The 25,241-nt window shown below is 33.7% G+C and overlaps 1 protein-coding gene across 2 annotated transcripts in view; it reads left to right on the top strand.

Moving 5' to 3' along the window:
• Positions 1 to 17,043, top strand: part of LOC109096091 (TRAF family member-associated NF-kappa-B activator-like) — a 25,672-nt gene extending 8,629 nt beyond the window's left edge. For both annotated transcript variants that reach the window (XM_042764336.1, XM_042764335.1), the window contains exons 5-8: positions 900 to 967; positions 1,595 to 1,713; positions 9,866 to 10,236; positions 16,134 to 17,043. In XM_042764336.1, coding sequence (XP_042620270.1) covers positions 900 to 967; positions 1,595 to 1,713; positions 9,866 to 10,236; positions 16,134 to 16,298 — 723 coding nt within the window. In that variant the 3' untranslated portion in view covers positions 16,299 to 17,043. The remainder of the gene's footprint in view (positions 1 to 899; positions 968 to 1,594; positions 1,714 to 9,865; positions 10,237 to 16,133) is intronic.
• The last annotated feature ends 8,198 nt before the right edge of the window (positions 17,044 to 25,241 follow it).

The following is a 25,241-nucleotide window of genomic DNA, read 5'->3' as shown; positions in this document are numbered from 1 at the left end:
TATATATAGATATATATATTATAATTTTTTTTTTTTTTTTTTTTTTTTTTTACCTAAAAGAATAAATTCATAAAAAAAAATTTATCCAAAGTAAAAAATATCTATATATCGTGGTAGAATTTGTTGTTCTACCTTTAATCAAAGCTTATTTATATACATATAATATTATTTATTATATATTATATATTAAAGTATTTTAATATAATATTTTTCATTAAATATTTTTACTGTACTGTTAAAAAAAAAAAAAAAAAAAAAAAAATATATATATATATATTATATATATATATATATATATATATATATATATATATATATATATAATATATATATATATATTAAAAAATCCAAAGTAAAAAACCTTAATGATAATGCAAATTTTTGAGAGGGCAGTGTTATTTGGTTTGCTTATTATTTGTAAAAAGAATATTGTTAAATTATTTTATACTATTCATTGAAGTATAATTATTAAGACTATTTAAGATCTTATTATTCTTGAGTTTGCGATGAATATAGAATATATATTTTTAAAGTCATTAACTGTAATGAAAATAATTTCACAATGAAAAAACCATAGAGGTCATAAAAATATGCTTAATTTTATGTAGTAAAATTTAAAAAAATTAAAATAAAAAATTATATATATATATATATATATATATATATATATATATATATATATACTGATATATATATATTTATATATATAATTTTTTTTATTTTATTTTTTTATTTTTTTTATTTTATATATATATAAAGAGAAAAATGTGATTTCTTTTTTATCCTATCCTACTGAAAATATGTCTGAGTCTATATGCTGGCGTACTGCAGCCGTATGTTTTAGAATGAATGTTTGGAAATGGTTTTGTCATTCTGTGCATCTTTTTGTTCTTTTGCAGATAAACGAACCCGCAGAGTATTCTAGGATGCTTCCCCATACGATATCTGCTGCCTGCGAAATGAAGAGGTACACGAATCACATCGCTTTAAAAATCCATTTTTAATGAAGGATTTTACACTTCAGTCCCATGGGCTCCCAGACAAAAGGTTTGATCTCGAACTAAAACAACTGATTAACAGCTCTGTAGAGTTTGTTTATTGGAATTAGCAGGTCAGTATTCTTCTTGCAGAATATATCTTGTATAATATCTGAATAACATGAAAGGAAAAAGCCAAACGGATCCGGCAAAAAACACCCCTGATGCCTCGTGCTCATTAAATACTTATGCATTTCCACTGATGTGGGATCAGTTTGGAAAAAGCGGAGGTGAACATGTCTACATGTTCGTAAATGTCATGTTATATGACATTCAGAAGTGGGGAGGTTAAAGTATATAGTTTATTTAGCTTAACCAGGGGTTATGGGGAAAATCTTACTGAAAGTGAAAAGGACGGCCTAGATATTTAAAATATGGTGGTGAAATCACCCCATAATGAATAATATTTTTTTGTGGTGGGTGAAAATATTTTTTGTGTGTGTGTGGCACTTAATGCTTAATCAAATGACTTGTATGTGTTGTGTATAGATAGATAGATAGATCTATAGTAGATTAAATCTGTATTATTCTGAAACTTCTTTTTCTCATTCGATTAGTGAGAATGTACTGGACACTTGGCAGGAAATCCAGGGGACTTTCCAGAGGATTCAAAGTCTAACCAGAAAGCAGAAAGATCACCTGAAGCGAATACACAAAGGAAATGAGACCGCTAATGGTAAAGTCATTTTTTAGAAACTATTTAGAAATTTCGTACTAATATCCTTTATTAAATTATAGCTGTTATACCTCCTCACCCAAGCACATTTCTTCCTATTCTAATTAAATTAGGTAAAATAAAAACTGTGGCGTTACAATTACTCTAGAAATGTCACAACAAATTAGTAATTATATAGCTAGTAGTGTAATGCGGCATACTAGTAATTATACATTTCATTGTTTGTTCTTTCCCGCAAATTAAAAGCAGAAATACTTGACGCAAAGGCATGGTGTAAGGGCTTTTTGCTCCGATGACCTCTGACCTCCACGCAGCATTAAAATAGACTGAGCGGATGAGCATGTTCAATTATCACTTTGATAAATGTTGTTTTGAAGCAGCACACTGTTACACAATTATGTGTCCTCTGTGAGATCACTTGGAAAACAATACGCCAGTGAGATGTATTTTTGGAAAGCATGATGGAAAGCATGCGGAAAAGACCGTGTGTTTTTGCCCCATGGAGCGGCTATATGCATCGAACGCAATTAGGGGTGTTTGCTCTGGAAAGCATTAATAATAGCTGATAGTATTGCTCATACTCCGGGTTAGGGCTTCTGGAAAACAATCAAGTCTTTTAAAGTTTTTAAAATGATCTTAAATGAGAGCAGAAAGCCTTAAATGCATAAAGTCAAGGCACTGAATGTTGCATGCACTGCAAAAACTGACTATCTTTCTTAGTATTTTTGTCTTAAAAATATCGAAATGCCCTTAAATCAAGATACATTTACTTGAGATGCAAAATGAAGATATGAAGTCAAAAAATTTAGTGAGTTTATGCTTAAAATAAGAACAAATATCTGTCCATGATGCATGAAAACTAGTCTTTGAATGAAGTTGTATTTTCTGAACCTATTAGCGTGCATTTATTTTTTTTTTCCCATAAAATCATTGAATGACTTAATTTTGGTCAATGTCGTTTTGGTTCTCAAGTCAATACATTTTGATATTTGCACCGGACAAGTAAAAAAATACTGAGAAAGAACATTACATTTTTCACATTTATTATCAAAAGCTACAGTAAAAGTTATTTCCATATTCCACTGGTTGAGAGTGGAGTTTTATTTTATTTTATTTTTTTTAAATAGTGCTCTCAGTTGATTAAAAACAATTAACTAATTAATCACATTATTTCTGAAATTAATCGTGATTAATCCCACCTAGCATTAAAGGTTTTAAATATACGTTTATATTTCAATAATTTCACATTCAATCTTCAAATGAATGTAGAAACAACATAAAGACAGCATAATGGCATCTTTTTTTATGACTGAAGGCCAGTATGGCTGATATCAATACTGTTGATGTCTCTATGAAATTGTTTTTTTTCTCTGTAATATTTAACTATTGACTAGAGCCATTCAACATTACAGTATAATTGAGAGCTATCAATTTAAACATTTATTAGACTTTAAAAAATAACAACTTCTAATTTAAGTGAACTTAAAACAATCTTCACATAAACCCATTATAATAAATGTCATATTTAGCTACCTAAAAATGTATCTACATCACAGCAGCTGGTTATGAGCTTATTTTGGCTGCTTTTAGAGCCTCCGCTGCTGAACATGATGTGGATCTGACACGCATCCTATTTTCTCACAGCTCTTTACCTTTTCTGGCATGCTTCAGGTCTTATATGGTAAGAATGGTAGATTTGAAGCTGCAGTCGGTAACTTTTGGGGCTCGCGTCTGGTGGAAGAACATTGTAGCGGGAGCTACTTCTCTCTGTTTACATCTATGGCGAGTCACGCAGGTACTGTGCTACTCTGCAGCATTGCTGACCCCAACCAGACTAAAATAGTCAGAATATAAACACTTATTATAGGTGTACCGTAGTGATTCAGGATAAGACAAAAACCACGGTTTGGAAAATGGATTCATGATGTACTTGCTCATTATATATATTTTTTACATTTTCAACACAATACAACACTGTGGCACAGCCCTGCGCTGATTGGAGCAGAAAAGCCGGGAGTGATGGATTTTGTTTATATTGGAGAGAAGTAGCTCCGGCTACAATGTTCTTCCGCCAGACGCGAGCCCCAAAAGTTACCGACTGCAGCTTTGATGGATGGATGGATGGATGGATGGATGGATGGACAGGATGGTAGATTGGATGGATGGATGGATGGATGGATGGATGGATGGATGGAATGACAGAATGGTAGACTTGATGGATGGATAAATGGATGGATGGATGATGATAATGATGTAACGACAGAATGGTAGATTGGATGGATGGACTGATGGATGGATGGAAATACAGAATGGTGGATTGGATGGATGGACAGAAAGGAAGATTTGATGGATGGATAAAGGAATGGATGAATGAATGGATGGATGGATGGAAGGAATGACAGAATGGTATATTTGATTTATTGGATGTATAGATGTATGCATGGATAGAACAAAATAATTATACACTTTATGGATGTATGGATGGAAGGAACAACAGAATGATAGAATGGATGGATGGATATATCTATAATAAATAGACAGAACATTGTTAAATAGAACATTAGACAGAATAAACAGCAAAACATTTCCTTCTGAATTTTAGGAAAGAAAGCCTGAACAGATCAAAGTATAAATTATGAACATTTTCATTCTGGATGATCTATTCTTTTAGTTGGTGCCTGCTGAGCCTGGGACGATGGATGGCTCTGTAAAACCCCATTAGATACAGTTCAACTGCACAGGCTTTGCTTTCATTTAGTATACATATGTAATATCCGCAGCACAGACAAATAAAATAAATCACTAACACTTGATTTACTTTGCGTAACTGCTATAATTACATAATTAAAAAAGGTTATGAAAACAGGTACGTTTTCACAAACACACAGCATGAATAGTCACAGACAGTCGTTGTGTTACCTTCATAGGGGGGTAGCGATGATAGGGTGCAGAGCCTGTCGCGAGTTCAATGGCAGTGATTCCGAAACTCCAAATGTCAGCTTTGAAGTCATAACCCCGTACCTGCGGTCACATGACATGCTAGCAGATCATCAGATGATGGGATGACAGACTATGACCCACACCAATCATAAACAGCTGTTTTTTTATAGCAGATATCCAATTATTAAACAATCTCTATGATCTGCACTAAAATAGTTGAATGGTTATTAATCATTCATAGTATCGGAAAAGCTCATAGAAAATAGTCTAGCTAGCTTATTAACACTCTCATGGTGCCAAGATCCATCATATTTACAGTAGATGACAGATACACATTGGTGGAGTGTCTTTCTTCTTAGGCAGCAACTTTGCTTCAACTGATTCAGTAAGCATATCACTGATCTAACCGCATAATACTCAAATCACAAAAAATGAACAGAACACAAAAACATTGGGCTGAAAATATGAAGCAGCACAATTGTTTTCAACATTCATAATAAGAAATGTTTCTCGAGCAGCAAATCAGAATATTAGAATGATTTCTGAAGGATCATGTGACACAGAAGACTGGAGTAATGATGCTGAAAATTCAGCATTGCATCACAGGAATAAACTACATTAGAAAATATATTAATAATAGAAAACAGTTATAACAGGTATTGCTGTTTTTACTGTTTTTTGATCAAATCAATGCAGCCTATGTGAGCAGAAGAGACTTCGTTTAAAAATATGTTATAACAGTAGTGTGGTTTCAACTATTTTGTATTTAAACTTTTCAGTATTGAATGAATAATAATTATAATCAACATTTCTTTGTCCACCGTCTTTGTTGGGTAATGACACTGAGTTTGTCAAGAAATGCATTATGGGATTGCCCTGTGTCTTATAACAATACATGTAATGCTGCTTTAGTTTTAGCTTTTATTTAGGCCAAAACAGGGTATCTTAGTATTTACTAAACTTCTAGAACAGTCTTCATGTTGTTTTTGTTTTGGTAAAGATTTATCTTAGGCGTTTTTTGCCTTTGGTCTTATCATAGGACAGTGTAGAGCTGGCAGAAAGCGCGAAGTGAGAGAAAGAAGGGGGTCGGGGCTGGATTGGGAAAGGTCCTCAAGCCAGGATTCGAACTCGGGACTCCCGTTGCGCATAGGCACTATATGTTGGCACGCTGCCCACAAGGCTATCAGCACCAGCCTTCATGTTGAGTGTGCATCTATTTTTAATGATTTAAAATGCTGTCTATGTAGACAGCTCGCTAGGTTTTTGAAACAGATCCACTTGTACATGTTTAATGTTGGCCCTCTGAGTAAACTGACCTGCTCCATCACCTCCGGGGCCATCCAGCATGGGGTCCCCACAAATGTTTTCCTTACTTTGTGTCTAGTGACATCTCCACCGGTGGCCAGAAAGCGCGCTCACTCCGAAATCTATAGAGAATGATTAAAAACCTCATCATACCCTCAAATAACATCTACTGCAAAATCATCTGACAGCTGGAAAGTAAATGTTTTTAATGAAAAATCTGACATTCATGAAAATGAATGACAGACATACAGTCTGATAAATTGGTTGTATAGTCTCATACCTTTGTGTACTGTATATAAGTCAGTGAAAATATGCCTTTCCAAAAAATATAGATGTGAACTATTATATTTGGACAGAGCAACCTTTTGAAAAGACTGCATGTCTACCTTTCACAGCTTTATTTCCATTTGTGTCAAACATCGACTGTGCTTTCAACAATCAAAAATGTGTGTGTGTGTGTGTGTGTGTGTGTGTGTGTGTGTGTGTGAGAGAGAGAGAGAGAGAGAGACCCTGTATGTTTAAAACGGTTTTCTAAATTTAAAAACTGTCTGTCAAACATTTCAATAGAAAATTCTCTGATTTGAAGTTCAATCTGAACAGAGAGGAGAGCTAAGGTCACTATTGGAAACCCCTGTTACATAAAACCGATCAATATTCTAGAACTCAATCAGCCAGTTTTCCCCTCAGGGACGGAAAAAGCCCCATTTCAGGAATTTAACACACTTCTCCACACTACCATCAGTGTGTTCTCTGGCCTGTTTTTCTGCTCTCCTTTATGTGGTTCTAACACACAAATTCATAAAACAAAATTAAACGGAGAACAAAAGTGGGGAATATATTATCTTTTAATAATCAAACCATACTGTAATTAACCTCAATGAAAGAAAAAATTAAAAAAATAAAAAATTAAAGTGGCTTTACGGACTCATTAAATCACTGCTAGGTTATTGCTTTTACAGTAAGCATAATTAAAGTTAATTACCAAGCTTTAAAAAGCAATATAAGCTCTCTAAAGGCCGCATAACTGTTGCTTTTTAAATTGACAACCAATATTAATTAAAGCAGGATTTTTTAAGGATTTTTTTTTTTTTTTTTTTTTTTTTTAAGAAAGCTTAAAGTCTCTATAATGAGCTGAGGAGCTGAATCGGGTGTGTTAGATGAGGGAGACAGTAGGCGCGTTTCCATTACAGATTTGCGCAAAACTTTGGCGATATTTTATAAATGTCGATTAAAAAAGTATTGTGAAATGACGGCGTTATGCGACTAAAATGTAACCTGGGAAAGCCCCTTATACTGGAGAGCGGCCAAGTATGAAGTGTTTCTTGGAGGTTATAGTACACTGAAGAATGATCATATGACTTTTTACATACGCCATGTGTTTTTGCGAAATTGTAGCTTTTCCATTAGGCTTATTTTCAATTTTCAATTACAATTTGTGCAATTTGATGCCTATAGTGCTGGGCTGCTCCGGACAGTTTTGAAAACCACTGCATTTCAGAGACATGTTCTTAAATGTAACTCATATTTGTGACCCTGGACCACAAAACCAGTCATAAGGATCGATTTTTAGTAATTGAGATATATACATCATCTGAAAGCTGAATAAATAAGCTTTCAGTTGATATATGGTTTGTTATGATCTGACAATATTTGGCCGAGATACAACTATTTGAATCCCTGGAATCTGAGGGTGCGAAAAACTCAAAATATTGAGAAAATCATCTTTAAAGTTGTCCAAATGAAGTTCTTAGCAATGCATATTACTAATCAAAATTAAGCTTTAATATATTTACAGTAGGAAACTTACAAAATATCTTCATGAACATGATCTTTACTTAATATTAATGAAATTACTACATACAGTGTATTTTTGGCTATTGCTACAAATATACCCAGCGACTTAAGACTGCTTTTGTGCTCCAGGGTCACATATAACAAATACTTATGCATGCACAGTTTTTAACGTAGCTTTTTATTGCCTTTTTGGTAACTTCATGACTTACTGATGACACAATTATGACACTGCATGCTCGTAGTTTCTTTTGCGCTTTAATATGAAATGATATACAGCGCGCCACTGCATTTGTGCATGCAATTGAAGAGCATGTGCTATGAGCACAGTATACCGGCTGACAGGACAGGAGTTTTTTTTTTTTTTTACTGAAATATGGCCTGACGACATCTCATCTGACCACAGTTCACTCTTTTGTTCAGTTCACTTTTAATAAAACCCTATCATGCAATAAAAACAGGTTAAGGACCAAAAAAGCTACACATGGCAACAATCTGCAACACTGTGTTTTATAATTCTGGTTTTTACAAATGAAAAGTCCTTTTGGTTACATCACAAACAAGAATAGTAAAAATAACGGATTTATTGGCATCACTGTGGATATGCTGTCAGGTTAATTTAGTTATTATGAAAATAATAATCATCATTTATATCATCATATGATCTTTTGCTCTTCTGTAGTTCTCACATTTGGGGTTGTTCATATTTAATATTGATGCATTGCAGATGCTTTAAATTATATATCACCATTTACTTTTGTTATGTCTAAAAGAGCAGCTCAGACATTCAACCAAACATCTTTTTGTTTCACTGAAGAAAGAAAAATCTAAATTCTGAAATAATAGTAATAAATATTTATAATAATCTCTCTCCTCACAGAGATCTCAAATTTGCTGCTCTTTTTAAAAAAAAAAAAACATCTCAATTGTTTACAAGGATGTTGAATTATGAATGACGGTAATTGAATCTGAGCCACGCTCTGATGATTATGATTTCATAACGTTACATTACTAGCTCCACGTGCCTTCTCAGTGTGATCACAGACTTTGATCAGGACGCTTCAGAGGTGAATTTTGAGCTCTGAAGTTGATTTTAATTGGCCGGTGTTGCCTTGCACTGGCAGCGGCTGACACAGTTGTTATGGTAGAGCAATTCTCACTGCATTGTTTGGTGCTAAAATTGACAGAGTTCCTTATTAATAGTCAGTGTTGCATGGTGTGCATATCACTGCTGTGCTTTCTTTGCATATGCATACTAATGTGCTCATATATATATATATATATATATATATAAATATATATATATATATATATATATATATATATATATATATGGGCATTGGGCAAGAGTGAGACTGACAAAAGAAAATGCTCGATGTCTTAATACTAAACCACAAACGGTTTGTCTTCAGGTTCTGAATGCAAGGAAAATTTGCAATTTTTCTCCACCATTTACATGAGGCCCATTTAATTCTATTTGATTAATAGATGCATTTACATTATTTTGTTCATTTAGCAAACACTTCTATGCAAAGTAACTTTGACTTACCGTTAGAGATTGTGATGGTCAAAAAGTGTTTATTTTTAAGAAACATGTTTTTAATGCAGTAAATACATGATACCACATGTACTGATTATTTCACAGACTCTTTGAAAGATTTGATGCCACTTTCCTGGAAAACTTTGGCAAAAATTGCAGTGATTATTTTTTTTTTTTTTTTTTTTATAAGCATTTACATTTAAGTTTAAAAAAAAAAAAGCCATAGAAACTATTTTCAATTAGAAATTGCTAGTATTTTTCTCAAATAATTATAAACATTTAGCAAGTAATGCATTGAATTAAGTGTAAAATTTTGAAGCATATAGACTGAAGTATTTCCGTGTAACATGTTTTTAAGGTTTTATTTGTTTTATATTTTTAAGATTTAAGATTTTCTAGTGTGCATTTAGCAGGACCTTTTATCACAATAGGCACTGTGATGTGTAAATGTGGTATTGTAGTAGTGTTGCATTGCACTTTTAGTTCAAAAGATCAGTGAAAATATATTTTTCATGATACGAGCGCTGGTGTTGGATAAATGCATAAACGTTTTGTTGGTTTCCTCTCTGTTTCCAGAGCAGTTTTCCATGCCCATCCAGTGCACCGAAGACACAGCAGAACAGGCCGAGGTTCCTTTCTCCTCACCGCTGAGGTCAGAGGTCGACAATACTTCGACCTCCTCATCCCTCGCGTCACGTGGCGCCGGTCCAGACGGACCGTTTTTTGATTCCCTAAGAGGCCTGTGTGTGAAGTTTCCCCCGAGCACAGACGATGAGTACGACTTTCTCAATAGTACGCCGGATAAACGGGTGGACCTGCAACTGCACAGTCCGGACCTCGGAGACCACATGCACACGATGAGGGAGGAGTCTTATCCGTCGTACTCTGCACCCTCTCACACATCTGCATCCTCTGAGTCGCACGAAAATGTACGAGGACCCCAACAGGTAAGATGAAGTCTCACAGCCAGGATGCCTTGAAAGCTGCTCGGTAACTTTATTAAAGGAATAGTTCATCACAAAAAAAAATACTGAAAGTATTCTCACCCTCAGGCCATCCGAGATGTAGATGAGTTTGTTTCTTCATCAGATTTGGAGAAATGTAGCATTGCATCACTTGCTTACCACTGGAGTGAATGGGTGCCGTCAGAAAGAGAGTCCAAACAGCTGATAAAAACATCACAATAATCCACAAGTAATCCACAGCACTCCAGTCCATCAGTTAACACCTTGCGAAGCCAAAAGCTGCGTGTTAACACTATAAGAGGTGTGTATGACTTCGATGTCATACACTGATCGTTCTGCGCAGCGCTGCTTCAATCCGAACATGCCTAATAACTAGAGCACATTAGCATCAGTGGTTCGCCCACTCAGTTGGGAGTTACTGTCATTACCGTTAGTTACTACAGACTACAGTTTACTAGCTGGCTATGCCTTCGTCACGTAAATGCACATTACCTGGTTGATCATTTACAAATCAGCTCGGTCTCCTTATTTAAATTAAGCTGCTACAGGGAGCATCTATTCATGTTGTAGCAGTATTTGACAGTTGAGAGAGACGGCAGCTTTCCCGCGAGTGGACACACCCCCAGCATTTGAGAGCTTATTTTTTCAAGATTTTGATACCTTATTTAAAATATTTTGCAGTTTTTGGTTTTTTTTTTTTTTTTCTCCATTCAAATTTGGCTCTGTGGTTAATACATTTTTCTCAGAACACATATTTAATATTGCTTTCCGCTGATTTTAAGATGTTTTTAACTTTAAACAGTTGCAGTGCATAATCCATAATAACGCTTCCTCCAGTGAAAAAGTTCATCCTCTTTTATCCTCTCACATCAAAATCACACCAAATCCACCAACATATTTGTTTTGGCTTTTAAACGTTGCTTGATCTGTGCATATTTCTCTCCTGATTCAGACGAGACAACTTTTTCACTGGAGGAAGCTTTATTGTGGATTATGGACTCATATTTTAGCCGGTTTAAAGTTAAAAAGTCTTGGCTTCTCCAGATGTTAACTGTTGGACTGGAGTGGTGTGGATTACTGTGATGTTTTTATCAGCTGTTTGGACTCTCATTCTGACGGCACCCATTCACTGCAGAGCATCCATTGCTGAAGAGGTGATGCTACATTTTTATGAGAACTATTCCTTTAAGAACTGCAACATTATATGGTGTTGCTAAAATTGTAAGAACAATTATTTAAGTGATGTTAGCGACATACAACTCGTCTGCGTAAGAAAACATCTGTAAAAGAAGTCATTTAGTCAGTATAAATTTGGAAACTTTACATTGGATTTGGCTAATGTTACTCATAAAAGATATAGTTTTTTTGGGGAGCGTATTAGTGTCTAAACTCCAAAACCTAGTGAGCTGCCTTCATGTTTACTGCCTATATAGGCAGCGTCCTAGCTAGTGCTAATCCATGTGCCACACAAATAACATTCTTTATGTGAAGTGCACAGGAGATGATTGCTTACAGTACAGTCTGAGGTCAGATTTCTAATCTATGAATTTGGTTAATTAGCATAGAAATACACAGCACTCTGAAATTTTGGTTAAAATTGTACATTTTTAATTAGAATGCATTTTCAGTCAGTGCCAAAAAGTTTTGTTTTAATTAACGTTTCTCTTGACTTGGAATCCTTGGAAATGTTTTCAATTTAATCCAAATTTAATTGTAGAATTTTTTTTTTTTTGAAAAATGCGTCTTAAATTTTACTGCTGGAATGGCATTAAAAAACAAACCACGATTATTATTGTTAACTAAAACTAAAACCATACAAAAAAGTTTTAGTTACTTGTAATAAAATAAACTGAAAAAAATAAATAAAAATAAAATATTTTATTATTTTATCTGTTAGTTGCTAAGGCAACATATCTCATTTTGTTTAGTTACACTTGAAGTTCTAAATTAACTAAAACTAAATAAACGAGCTAAAAAATAAAAAAAAAATTATAAAAAACACAGAAAAACAAACAACTAAAACAAAAAATAATTACAAACAATAAAATTACTAAAACTAAAATTAAGATAAAAACCGAAAATATAAAAATTTGATCAAATTCTAAATATTATATATATAACTATATTATTACTATATTACTAATATAACTATATTATTAGTTCAGATATACTAAAATAACTTTTATTTTGTACTGAGCTCATCGCATTGCATTTTGGGATTGTCTGCAAAGGATACATGCAATTCTGCCACAAAACAAGAAGTTTTAGAAGGGATTAGACACAAAATGTTTTTCATTTTGGTGTGTTCTGAGCAGAAATCATAGTTTCAGCTCTGGCGTTTAGCGGCCTCCTTCACAAAAACCGGTTTGAATGAAAAAGAAAAAAAAGTGGTTAATAATTTTCTTTTTAAAATGAGAAAACACGATGCGGTCATGTGCAACTCCAGAAAATTTTGGTCACTGGCTTTTAGGAGAAATTCCAGTATTGTTTTCAGTTTTTGTTCCTTAAATCATTATGAATCTCTGCACAGAAGGCAAATGTCATCAATATTTCTGCTTGTCTTTTTTAAAAAGTCATGTGTGATTGCTAGACAGGCATCTCTATAGGTTTTACAATTTATATTAATACAACACATAATGTCTTTGCTAATTCAGATGTTTAACACTTATTCAGAAGGCTAGCATCTAAAACTTAATGCAAGTATAAGGTTGTTTTTCATATTTTGACACAGGTATATTTTTGATGCATTATTAGTAATTGCTGCACTTAATCTAAATACAGGCAATCAAAATCTAAAGAGCTGCCTACATACGCGGCATTTTAATGCACTAAAAGCAAAAGATGTTCTACGGTAAGCAGCATGATTATGATACCTGATATAATACTATAATACTCCAGCAGTGCACATATTCTTTGTAAAGACGACAATCCCACACTGTATTGTAATGATGAGCATTGGTGTTAATGCATTAAATGCATTTCATTCAGACCCTAAAAGTGTTGATAAAAAATACTTCAATCTGCCTGAATCAGCTTTACCCAGTATTTGTGTGTGCTATTTTTTTAAGCTTATTGTGTAGTTAATAGCATGTAGTTAGCTTAACAACGTGCTAAGAGCAAGCTATTAAAAGTGTTCTCTTCATATGAAAAGCCTCATATGAGGTTCAATTTCAGTGACAAGTCCTTAAACCAGCTACCTTTGTAGGCAGAAGATGGCAAGACAGCTCAATAGAATGTTGAATCATGTTGAATCATGTCTATAAAAATATTTTTAAAAATACCATTATACTACACAAAAATTGACAACAGTTCTTTTCATAAGTTTACATGCTCCTTTTTTATAAAAATATTTTTAAAAACTTAATATTATTAAATATAGGGTAACCATTATACTACACAAAAATTGACAACAGTTCTTTTCATAAGTTTACATGCTCCTTTTTTAAATATAGGGATCATAATTTAGTGTTTTTTTTTATTATTATTTTTTATTTTTTTATTTGTTGTGAATTTATTATAAATATTGTTATTTTTATTTTTAAACTTAAAATATTAAACATGAATGATATAATAATAATAATAATATTATTATTATTATTATTATTATTATTATTATTATTAAACATGAATTATTATTATTATCATTATGGTTGTTGTTGTTACTATTATTATTAATATATTTAAAATATGAATATAAAATATGAAATTATCAAAAAGAATAATAAACAAAAATTGACATGACAAAAATATTAAACACAGTTCTATTATATACAAGTTAATATAATCCTTGTGATTTTTTTTTTATATAGGATATAATTTTTGTTACTATAAAAATTCTTCTTATTTATTTATATTATATTTTTTAATATTTGTATATTTAAAATAATAATTATTATATTTAAAAATATAAATAATAATATTATTATTATTAACTTTAGTAGTAGTATTGCCCTGGTGAAGCTATTTGGTCCCCATTTATTTTGCATTTATTAAACAGGACAAAATATGATCTGAATATGCATAAAATATTTTTTTTTTTATGCATAAAAAAAGTTTCCACACCCCTGGTTCTTAATATCATATTGCTATTGCTTCTTTGAGCATTTGTGGCTGTATGAGTCCCTGGTTTGTCCTGAGCAGTGAAGGCAGAAATCCTTCAGTTCCTGGACGTTCTTCAGCATCTTTGCATCTTCTGCACATTTGCGTTCTTCCCCACAGAGACTCAGTGATGCTGAGATTCAGAACAACTGACCGACTCAAACACAGCACAATCACAGTCACTGATATTAAGAACAAGGCAGTGCGAACCATATAATCCTGTTCAAATTAAAGTTTTTTTTTTGTCTTGTAGCTTTACTTTTAAATGCTAAACATCTTACAGATTCTGGAAGGGGTGTGTAAACTTACACATTTACAGCTGTATATATTTGCAGCTCGTGAATCTGCAAAAGAAATTGAATTGGAAAATCTATTTAAAGGAGTATTATTGTTTTTTATTTTCTGTTTGGATGTCTGTGTGGATAACAGTTATTATGTAAGGTTTTATTTTGGGCTGGAATTCGGTGCTATCCCATTTAAGATGTCAATTAGGATGTGCTAAGACCACAGAGAGCTGTGTATCACACATTATGTCGTCTTCTGTGTTGTCGTACTATTACACTTGTTTCCAGGCTGTTCTTTTTTGCTGTCTTCAAGCTTAAAAGCATCGCAGATACCTGGGCTCATCTGTTTTAAGAACAAGGGAAAAAATTAATAGTGTTGTTGGCAAAACAGACATTTCAAATGGAATGGCTAAATTGTGTAGTGTAAATCTGGTTTCATCTAAAAAAAAAAAAAAAAAAAAAAAAAAGGGCCACAAAGAGCATTGCTGTTTGAAAAAGGGCAGATCTTAATATGTGATAACAGACTGATTATGAATTAATTTTTTTGTTTATCATATGGGTATGTACAGAATGTCAGACAAGTAAAAAAAAAAAAAAAAAAGGTTTTTTTCACATGCTGAAAATCTGTTTTATTATTATTGTCATTGTATTCATTGTCATATATAAATAAATCTCTCTATATAAAATATAATAAAATACAAAATGAAAAATTATAAAAGAAAAAAAGTAAAAAATGTAAAAAAAAAACATTTCAAATTGGCATATATATATATATATATATATATATATATATATATATATATATATATATATATATATATATATATATATATATGGTTTAATAATAATAATAAATATTATTATAATATTTTGTTTTACATATCTTTTATAATTTTTAGGGCATTTTATCCTGCTTTATTTATTTATTTATTTATTTATTTATATATATTTATTTCAGCATATATCTCTAGTCTAGATACTGATGTATGCTGAATAATGTCTTGGCTACATTTATTATATTTGATTGTTTATGCTGAATAATGTCTTGGCTATTAATTATTATATTTTATTTATTATATAAACATATATATATATATATATATATATATATATATAATATATATAATCTACAGGTATGTGTGTGTGTGTGTGTGTGTGTGTGTGTGTGTGCTGAAGATTCTAAAATATATATATATAATAAATATTCTATTGTATATTATTATTATTATCATTATTATTATACAACTGTCACATAAAGCTATTCGATTTTGCATTTCATTTGCACAAATAGTTTTTTTTTTTTTTTTTTTTTTTATAATCTTCAGCGTATTTTATCCTGCAGTTTGACTGTGTATCTCCAGTCGAGTTACGGATGCATGCTGAATAGTTTAATCCTGGCTTTTATTTCCCCGTCATTATCTGATGCCAGCTTAACAAATGGATAATTGTCAGTGTGGTTGCCCTCATTGCTGTCTAATGTCCTTTGTCTATGTCCAGCTTGTTTGGACTCCAGACCTCCCGGACTTGTCCGCCCAGGCGCCGGGGACAGACGCTCAGCAGATGAACAGCCGAGAGAAGTGTGCCTTTTGCAAGGATGATGTACCCCCAAATCACATGTATAGCCACCTCAATTCACACTTCAAGAACAAAGCTGGCGATTGACACACACACAGGCAAGGGCCGGCCGCCGGACTGAAACGGCCTTTATTCATGGCTTTGTTGAGTAGCGCGATACCCGTCTGAACACATTTGCTCGCGTCCATCAGTGACACGATGAAGAGAGCGGAACCTTCCGCTGTCGTTTATTTAATTAGGAGAACTTTAAACGGTTCATTTTAGGATGGTTATGTCTTAATTAATCTTTTTAGCTGCATTTTAGTTGGAGGCGTTATGATGACTGGCAGTTTCACTGTAGAATAAAGACGTGCTTCCTTTTGAAAGTCATTTAATTTGATATGGCATCATAAAAGATAGAGGATGATAAACGCTGTTTATGTGAGCTCAGTCAAATGTCTCACCGTTGTACTTTTATCCGAATGCATCCCAACCTAAAAAACACGTAGCTCTCATCTATGCAATGCATATATCAAATTAAACACAAAATATCATTTTCTAGATTTAATTTACAGTTCTACAAATGTCGGGCAGATTCAAACCCTGTTTATGAATATATCACATTTATATTGCAATTTTCAGACATAAGTGAAAATGTCACGGAAACCACATTATAATAGTAACTGCGATTTTTAAGTCATAAATCCAGTTACACAAATGCTTGTTTTCTGTAGCAATGGTTTCAAACATACTGTCATTTTTTTCTGCATCCTTTCCTCCAAACTCAGTTCCAATATCATATTTTTGTAATATTTCTGTTTAAAGTGAATAAAACCACACTGACATATATTAAGACAAGAGTCACTATATAATTGTGTCCTCAGGACAAATGTCAAAGTTATCACAGTTTCAGCAACGTGGCTGGTAAATTTAGCGGTCGCTGGAAAAATCTTCCACTGAAGTGTTGTGGAAGTAATAACTCCTAATTGCTTTAATTTGATCACTTAATTTTAATGTGTACCACCTGTATGAGGGAATCTGTTCAGAATGAGAATAATCTTGGATAATTATTTCTACGATAAACACCATCTGGTTTACGAAAGCATTTCTGCACAGGTATTTCAGGTTAATTAAAACTTTGTTTCTACACAAAGTATCCAATATAAGCTCAATTTGTGATGCACAATTATCTTATGATTTATAATGCATTATTTTGTGGCCTGCTTGTTATTATAGGCCGTTTTTAAGGCCATACAGTTTATTAACATGAATGAACAGGAGCGAAAAGCACTGAGATGAATGGAGAAATATTAACTGAATGATTTCGATTTAACTGAACGACTGAATTAGCTGCTCAAATACCTTAAATACCAAAACAATCTTCTTAAACAATTTTGTCTTCTTACGATCAAATACCTTTAAACTGCAAAAATAAATTTAAAAAATAAATAATTCTCTGTAGAGGAAAATCAATTATTTTATTATTATTATTATTATTATTATTTTAAAAATATATTATAAAATTATTTGTTAAATAATTAAATAATTAATTAGATAATTTTCTTATTTTTATAATACTAATAAAATATTTTTTTAAATGCATAATGATAAAAATATTTTTCACACTAGCAGAAAATCTGATATATTTTATTATAAATATATTTATCCTTATTAATTTAATTAACAATTAATAATACTTATTAAACATTTGTAATTATTAACGTTTTTCTCAGCAGAAAATCAAATATATTTGATTTTTTTATATTATTATTGTTGTAATAATAATCGTTAGCTTTTGCATTTCATTTGCACAATATTTTTTGCATTTCTTTTATAAACTTCAGCAAATTTTAACCTTCAGTTTGAGCGTATATCTCTAGCTAGTGCTTTTATCTGAGGATCTTAAACCATGTACTTGATGCTGCATTGGACTGTGTGTGTGGATAATTAGCAGTCTCGTAAACAAACGTAATCATTTTCACTAATTCCAGTGACGATGCATTGAGCAGAAATGTGTGTATTCGCACACGTGTGCAGTGAAGACCTCGCAGCACCCCAGATTACATCCTGCTAACACACACACTGCATAGATGAGCTGGTGTGAAGAAGAGGAACTAGTTTTGTTGTTGTTTTTCACACTGGCAGGCTGGTGCTACACATGGGGACTTTTGCAATGTTTCACTGATTCGCAGAAGAAAAGATTCCATAAATATATTGATTTAAGGGATAACTAGCTGGTCATTATCGTGAAATAAACACTGATTGGGTGATTCAGCAACACAAAGCGTGGTATATTTTGCGATAATGACTAGTTTACGGTCTCATGATTTTAGAGCTGTTCAGTTTGTGGTTCTAAAACTTGAAAGAGAATCAGCATTTTCAAGTCCTGGCTTCCCTCTGGAGTTTCCTATGGGTTTTTGGTTTATGAGTAAAATAATATCTGTGGTTAACCTTTCAGGTTTTGTTCTGTGACACATTATAAACATCCATATGTGAATTTTGAAGCCACTATGTTGTTGTTTTTTTTTAATAAAACTTGCTAACAAGTTTCTAAATGTGGACTACATCTTAGAAGAATGTGAGTCTGCATGCTTTACGAATCTGAAAAAGGTTGTAGTCCTTATTTAGCAACTTTAATTTTAAAGGCTGTTCGGAAAACCTGTAGGAAATTCCCTAGGGAAGCCATGATGACTTATCCGCCAGCCTACAAACTGATGTCATGACTGAACAGCTCTATTTACTTACCAAATAAATAAATAAATATTTATGAAATATTATTTTATTGCTTAGGGCAGGAGTTCTCAACCAGGGGGCTGAAGGATGACTTAAAATTATTTAAACTATTATTATAAAATATTACATTTATTTAATATTAGGGCTGTCAAATGATTAATCACGATTAATCACATCCAAAATAAAAGTTTTGTTTACATAATATATGTGTGTATACTGTGTATATTTATTATGTATATATAAATACACACACATGCATGTATATATTTAAGAAGAATATGTTATGTTTATATATTAAATATATTTATATATAATATAAAATATAAGAATATAAATATATAAATGTATATACATGTAAATATTTATATAATTTATGTGTGTGTATTTATATATACATAATAAATATACCCTGTACACATACATATATTATGTAAACAAAACTTTTATTTTGGATGTGATTAATCGTGATTAATCATTTGACAGCCCTATTTAATATTTTATTTTTATTTTTTAGTATTTATTTAATATATTTTATTATAATTAAAAAAAAAAAATAAAAAAAATCAAGGTGTAGAATTAGTATTTTGTAATTTTTTACATATTATTATTATTATTACTCTTAATTGTTTGATTAAATATACAGTTCTTGAAATAAAATAAAAAATTGGTTAATTTGATATATGGACTCTACCAGCATCTGTTAATAAACATCATCATAAAAAAACCTCCTTTTATTAACAAAACAGCACCTTGACGTATTTTTAATCTTATTTAAGCTTACTTTATTAAACAAATTCATGCAGTAGGTCTGTCCTAACTGACATATTTTGTTGCTATGCCACTAAAAAAGTAAATAATAATAGCCCTTTATATGAACAGCATAGTAAAAATAGTCTATATGCCATATGCTATTCAGCCATTGTGAACTTTTTATTTCGTGTAAGCTGTACTGACCAATCAGCATTCAGGATCGAAACTTTTTAAGATATATATGTCATTCTACAGGACATGCTCTTTCATCAATTTCCTCCCCAGATACTCGTGTTTTAATGAAGCATGATTTCGCAATGTCTCGCGCGGCACATTGTTGTTTTGCTACACAACAACCGAGGACGCGACGCGCTCTTGCTCTATTTGCAATGCTGAATATTGCATGTCGAAAGCGCACAATGTGTTGCGCATAATACACGACCCAACTCGGATAAACAGAGCGTTCAAAATCTCATCTCTCACATCAAAGCATGAATTTATTCTAAAAAGGCAGCAAATATAAACTCCTCTCTCCCTAATGATCTCTAGCTCTCTCTCTCTCCCTCTCTCTCTTTCTCTCTGGAGTCGTGGACAGATGCTTGTACATAATTACGTTGTCAGTGCTCGTTATTTGGAAGAGGAAAGCTGTACTGACAGTTTCTGGGTCCATGTGTTTTTTTTATTTTTTGTCTTTTTTGTCCTTGCTGTTGACTCAATTTTGACAGCATAATGCCGACAGAAATATCATTGATTATTCAAAAGTTCTATAGACCTCGCGTCCTAAAGCAGGCCTTCCATTCATCTGCGCACTTTCTTGCTATACACACGCCGTGTTTGGATTAAAGTACCCCCCCCCCCCAAAAAAAAAAAAAGAAGAGGAGAAAGACGAGGGTTATATAGATTGAGAAGGAGAAGCAGCAGGCTGATTACGAGGTGTCAAAATTGCCAGGAGCAAAAAGGTGAAAGCAATCAGGGGTGAGAAGAGTGCAGCATTCGTGAGGGGCAACTAATTATCCAATTCATTTGTGGAGAGCAGCATTTGAGGCTGAACGCTGACAGATTGGTGCGGAGGAGAGGGGAGGTGTTAGAACAATGGAACCCGGCTCACCCTCATTATTGCCGCATGCTAATCAGACGCGCCGCGCTGCCGCCGCCGCCGCACAGTTCAGCGGATACCAAAGGGAGATCGGGCTGGCATTCCAACGCGAAGAAAACCGATGGAGAGAGAGAGAGAGAGAGAGACCCGCACAGAACTGTGTTGACTCAAGTTCCACTAACGCGTGAACGAGCCAAAAGGTTCCTTCAACCAAAAGGAGCTGCATATATATATATATATATATATATATATATATATATATATATATATATAAATTAAATTCTGTAGGTAACTTGAAAAATAAGTGAATTGGGTTTTATTGTAAATAACTCAATTTATTTAATATTAATGAATCAGCTTACTCCTTAACGTAACCTAACAACTGTATATTTTCTCTTATCTATCTATCTATCTATCTATCTATCTATCTTATTTAATTTCGATGCTACCTACCGTTAAGCACAGAAATGGGGACACTGATAATGGCATTAAATTAGCGTCATTTGAAACATCTGTTGCTGTTTCATTTGTCTAATCTTTCCTCAATTAATGTTTCCTAATGTATTAAAGCAGCAGAACATGGTTCATGTTAAATTATTGGGTTTTTAGGCCTATAGGCGACTACCACCTAATGATATTATTATTAGCCTATAATTAATTATGAGAACAATAAGTAATTATTTATTCGGAAATCATTTTTACATCTATTCGCTTTCTCTTCTCATTCATGTTATTTTCTTTGAGAAATAAGCTTATATATTAACAATGTATCAAGCCATACTGTGCAAAAAAAAAAAAAAAAAAAAATTTAAAATACTAAAATGTTTAATATGCAAACAGAAATTACAAACCAGATTATAAACCTGTCTAGGCGAAATATATTTTCTCGTTTCGTTCAGAGCGACGAATAAACTAACTGTGTCTGTCAACACGTTTAACTGAGTCACTGCACGACTTTAATTGCATTGCTGCGGCATCATAACTTTTAAAATAATCTTCTCTCCATCAAAATCATGATGACATCACAGAGAGGATTTATTAAGTTTATTCGTTAGGCTTTTATTACATGATTATAAAAGAAAGAAGAAGCTTATCAAAATTGTTTTTTTTTGTTTATTTATTTTTTTAATTTAGTTTCGTTTAAGCAAATTATGCGTAAAGAGTTTTCCCTGACCAGTCCTCCTCAACCATAGCCATGTCCAAAAAAAAGTAAATAAATTATAATAGGCATTTTAAAAATCAGAAACTCTCTTTCGTTTACACATTTCCCTATTTAATACTTATCAACGTGATCTTTATTATTTCTTTTGTGCAGCCAAATAATCACAAGCTGAGTATAACTCGGTGTCTGCAGCACTGCCAGACTATTGCCAAATAACAGTCTGGGAGAGGAGAGGGGGAAAAAGATGGAGGAATTAATATGTAGTGTTAATTAACAGGAAGTCAGAGGCAGTCTCAGCATCACCATGACAAAGTTTGATCAGAGGAAGTATATTCCCACAGTATTGTGTTCAGTGTTTATAATGACTGCTCGGTGTTGTTGCCTTTTTTGCAAACACCTGAAAACTGAGGATTCAGTCGCAGTGTCGATTTGTGTTTGCTGTTAAATCTAGGGTCAGGTTTGACTTCCATTCTCTTGCCACGTGTCTTTTTTTGCCTTACATTTGGCATGTAGTTTTTTTTTTTTTTTTTTTTTTTTTAGTTCTACAGTTATAAGATATTAGTATTTTTCTGTTTTATTAGCCACTTTTTAGATGCACTCTTAAAAATAAATACAACTGCATGGAGGAACCGCTTTGGGTTTCCCAAAGAACCTATTTTTATTTTGTAAAAATTTATAATGGTTTTAATAATAATAATAATTGTAAATAGTGTGAAGAACATTTTAATAGTCTAAAGAACGTTTTTCCACTATAGATTTCCATGGACTTCATGGAACAAACAAACAATACATATATATAAAAGAACGTTTATTTTTAAGTGTAGTCTATTTATTTTGAGAATTGCATATTATTCTCAACAATATCTAATTCGTTGATGCACCTGTGAGAAATGTGCATTGTAAGAAGAGCCGGTCGATCTCAGCAGGTGTTGTAGGTCAGTTGGCCGATATTTTCTAGCCTCCCGATGGCTCGATGGCCATCTCTCCATATCAGAGTCGTGCAGACAATCAACAACTTCCTACATAAACACATGTGAATGCATGGGATGCAGACCAAATGGAAGGGCAAGAGAGGATAGGGCCACCCCGCAGTTTACATGTTACCCAACAAGCAACGCGCCGGTCCCCCTCGGTTCAGGATGCGACGCGAATCCTCCTCATGTCAGGCGAAATGTGTTGAAGCGAAAGGCTGCCTTCCGTAGCTCTCTGAGCAGTCCTGTCTGCTGTGTGTTTGTTTCGATGCCGGTTTGCGAGCCCCCCGATTCTGGAGCACGGATTTGGCAGTCACAGCAAGTGATGACAGAGGCATTGGTGAGATCGCACCCGGAACCCCAGAGGACGCCACCGTTCCGGAGGAAGCAGTATAAAGGAAGGCCTATTAGACCGCCTCAGGCTTCGCTTCGAGCTTGCTTCTGTACACTCTTTAAAAATAAACCTTCCAGAAAGAGGTTTTCGCACTGTTTCCAGAAAGAACATTTTTTTGGATGTCCAAAGAACCTTTCAGTCAACAATTTTTCTTATTATAATGAACATTTTGTAATCTAAAGAACATTTTTTCCACTATAAAGAAACTTTTGTGCAATTAAAAGGTTCCATGGATTTTCCCAGCCAACCAAAATATGCTCTAAAACGTTTGAAGCTATAAAAACATTATTTCTGAACGTTCTGTGAAGACAAAAAAAAAAAAAAAAACAATTGGTTCTGTGAATGTTAAGGGAACGTTTTATTTTGCAAATATTAAGGGAACGTTACTTATGAATGTTCTGACAAAACTGATTTCAGAGGGGGAAAAAACACACATTTTTGAGCTAATGTTTGGAAAACATTAAGACAGTTTTCCAAGACATTTTGAATGTTTTATTAACGTTCTGAAACAAATGGTTACAAAAACGGATTTCAGAAAAAAAAATGCTCTGACGTTTTGAGAGCATCAGTAAAGACCAGACGATTCTGAACGGATTTTCTATGAATGATATTTGAAGAACGTTTATACTCTGAGAGAACCCTGTTCTGAGAACGTTCCCTGTGTACTGGGTTAAAGGTTCTTTTTGGACGCATTGTTAGCCGCTTGCGACGCCAAGGTGATAGGTTCGATTCTCAGCAGGCTTAGCTGTCCTCGCCGATCAAAAGTATGTTTGCAAGGCGCACTGCGATCCATTCATCTAAGATTTTTTTTTTAATTATTATTATTTTTTTCATGCAAATTTATTTTTAACACTGTTGCAAGCTGGGATTGTGACACAGATGACCTTTCGGAAGCAATAATGAAATAGTGATGCACTGCGTAGCTCTGTTTCCTGTTGCATTCGTATATGGCTTTTCCCTTTGCTTTCTAGGTGGTTAAAAGAGGAGAGAGATGCAATGCGCCGCAAGGGTTAAGGCAGCATGAGAGAATCCATTCTCGGCTTAATGACCTAGCCTAGCTGGGCGAGGACGGCAGGGAACACGCTCTTGACTTGTACCGAATTTGCCAATTAACACCTCGGATAACAGGCAGCCTCGGAACATCAGGCGCGTTGGGAGGAGAGGCTCACATGCACTTTGTTTTTCATTCTTGGCCTGCCTCCTATGGCTGGCATGCGTGCGTTTCAGCATCTTAAGGCCGCCACAGCCATTCATATCGCGCCGAACGCAAGGAACGCCGCGATCAGAACAGCAGAGATGGCTTGGAGAAACATGTTCGTTTTGTCCCTACAGCTGGAGAGATTTTTGGCTCCGGCTGCATCGAAGATATTCTTCGACTTCTTTTTTTTCCATTTCGTATTTCTCCGTTACTGATAGCGTTTGCTATTTTCACACTAGTCCATATGGCCGCTTGCAGCCTCAATTAGATCCACAACTCTGGTTTCCAAGACACTCTCGTCTCTCTCTCTCGCTTTCTCTCTCAGGCCTGGCTCCCTCTCCCTCTTCCTCTCTTTTGTTGCTCCTATTGAACAAATGAAGACTAACAGACTGATATCGTCTTGATCACAAAGTTAATTATTCAAAAATCTAGATCTCGACTCCGGTCTCCTTGGTTGAAGCACCCACTCCTCTCCAGCCTATTATTTTCTCACATGTTTATCAGACGCCTAAACAACACCTTGGGCGGGTGTGAATTTTCAGGCCCCCAGTGAAATTCTCACCGGGCTCCGTCACTGTTTTTCCTCCGAGTCCGTTTACAGGTAGGAGAGAGAGAGAGAGAGAGAGAAGCACCGCTGTCAGGTCCTAATGACTGGAAACCCATCTGAAACACCTTTCGGCCCGTGTGTCGCGCGCACGTCCTCACATCAAGCTGGAGAAATTGAATAGCCTACGTGCACGCGACTAC

This window comes from Cyprinus carpio, chromosome A9 (assembly GCF_018340385.1).
Source record: "Cyprinus carpio isolate SPL01 chromosome A9, ASM1834038v1, whole genome shotgun sequence".
NCBI classification, from domain to species: Eukaryota; Metazoa; Chordata; class Actinopteri; order Cypriniformes; family Cyprinidae; genus Cyprinus; species Cyprinus carpio.
Note: the sequence above shows the minus strand (reverse complement) of the source record. Positions and strands in the feature narration are given on the sequence as shown.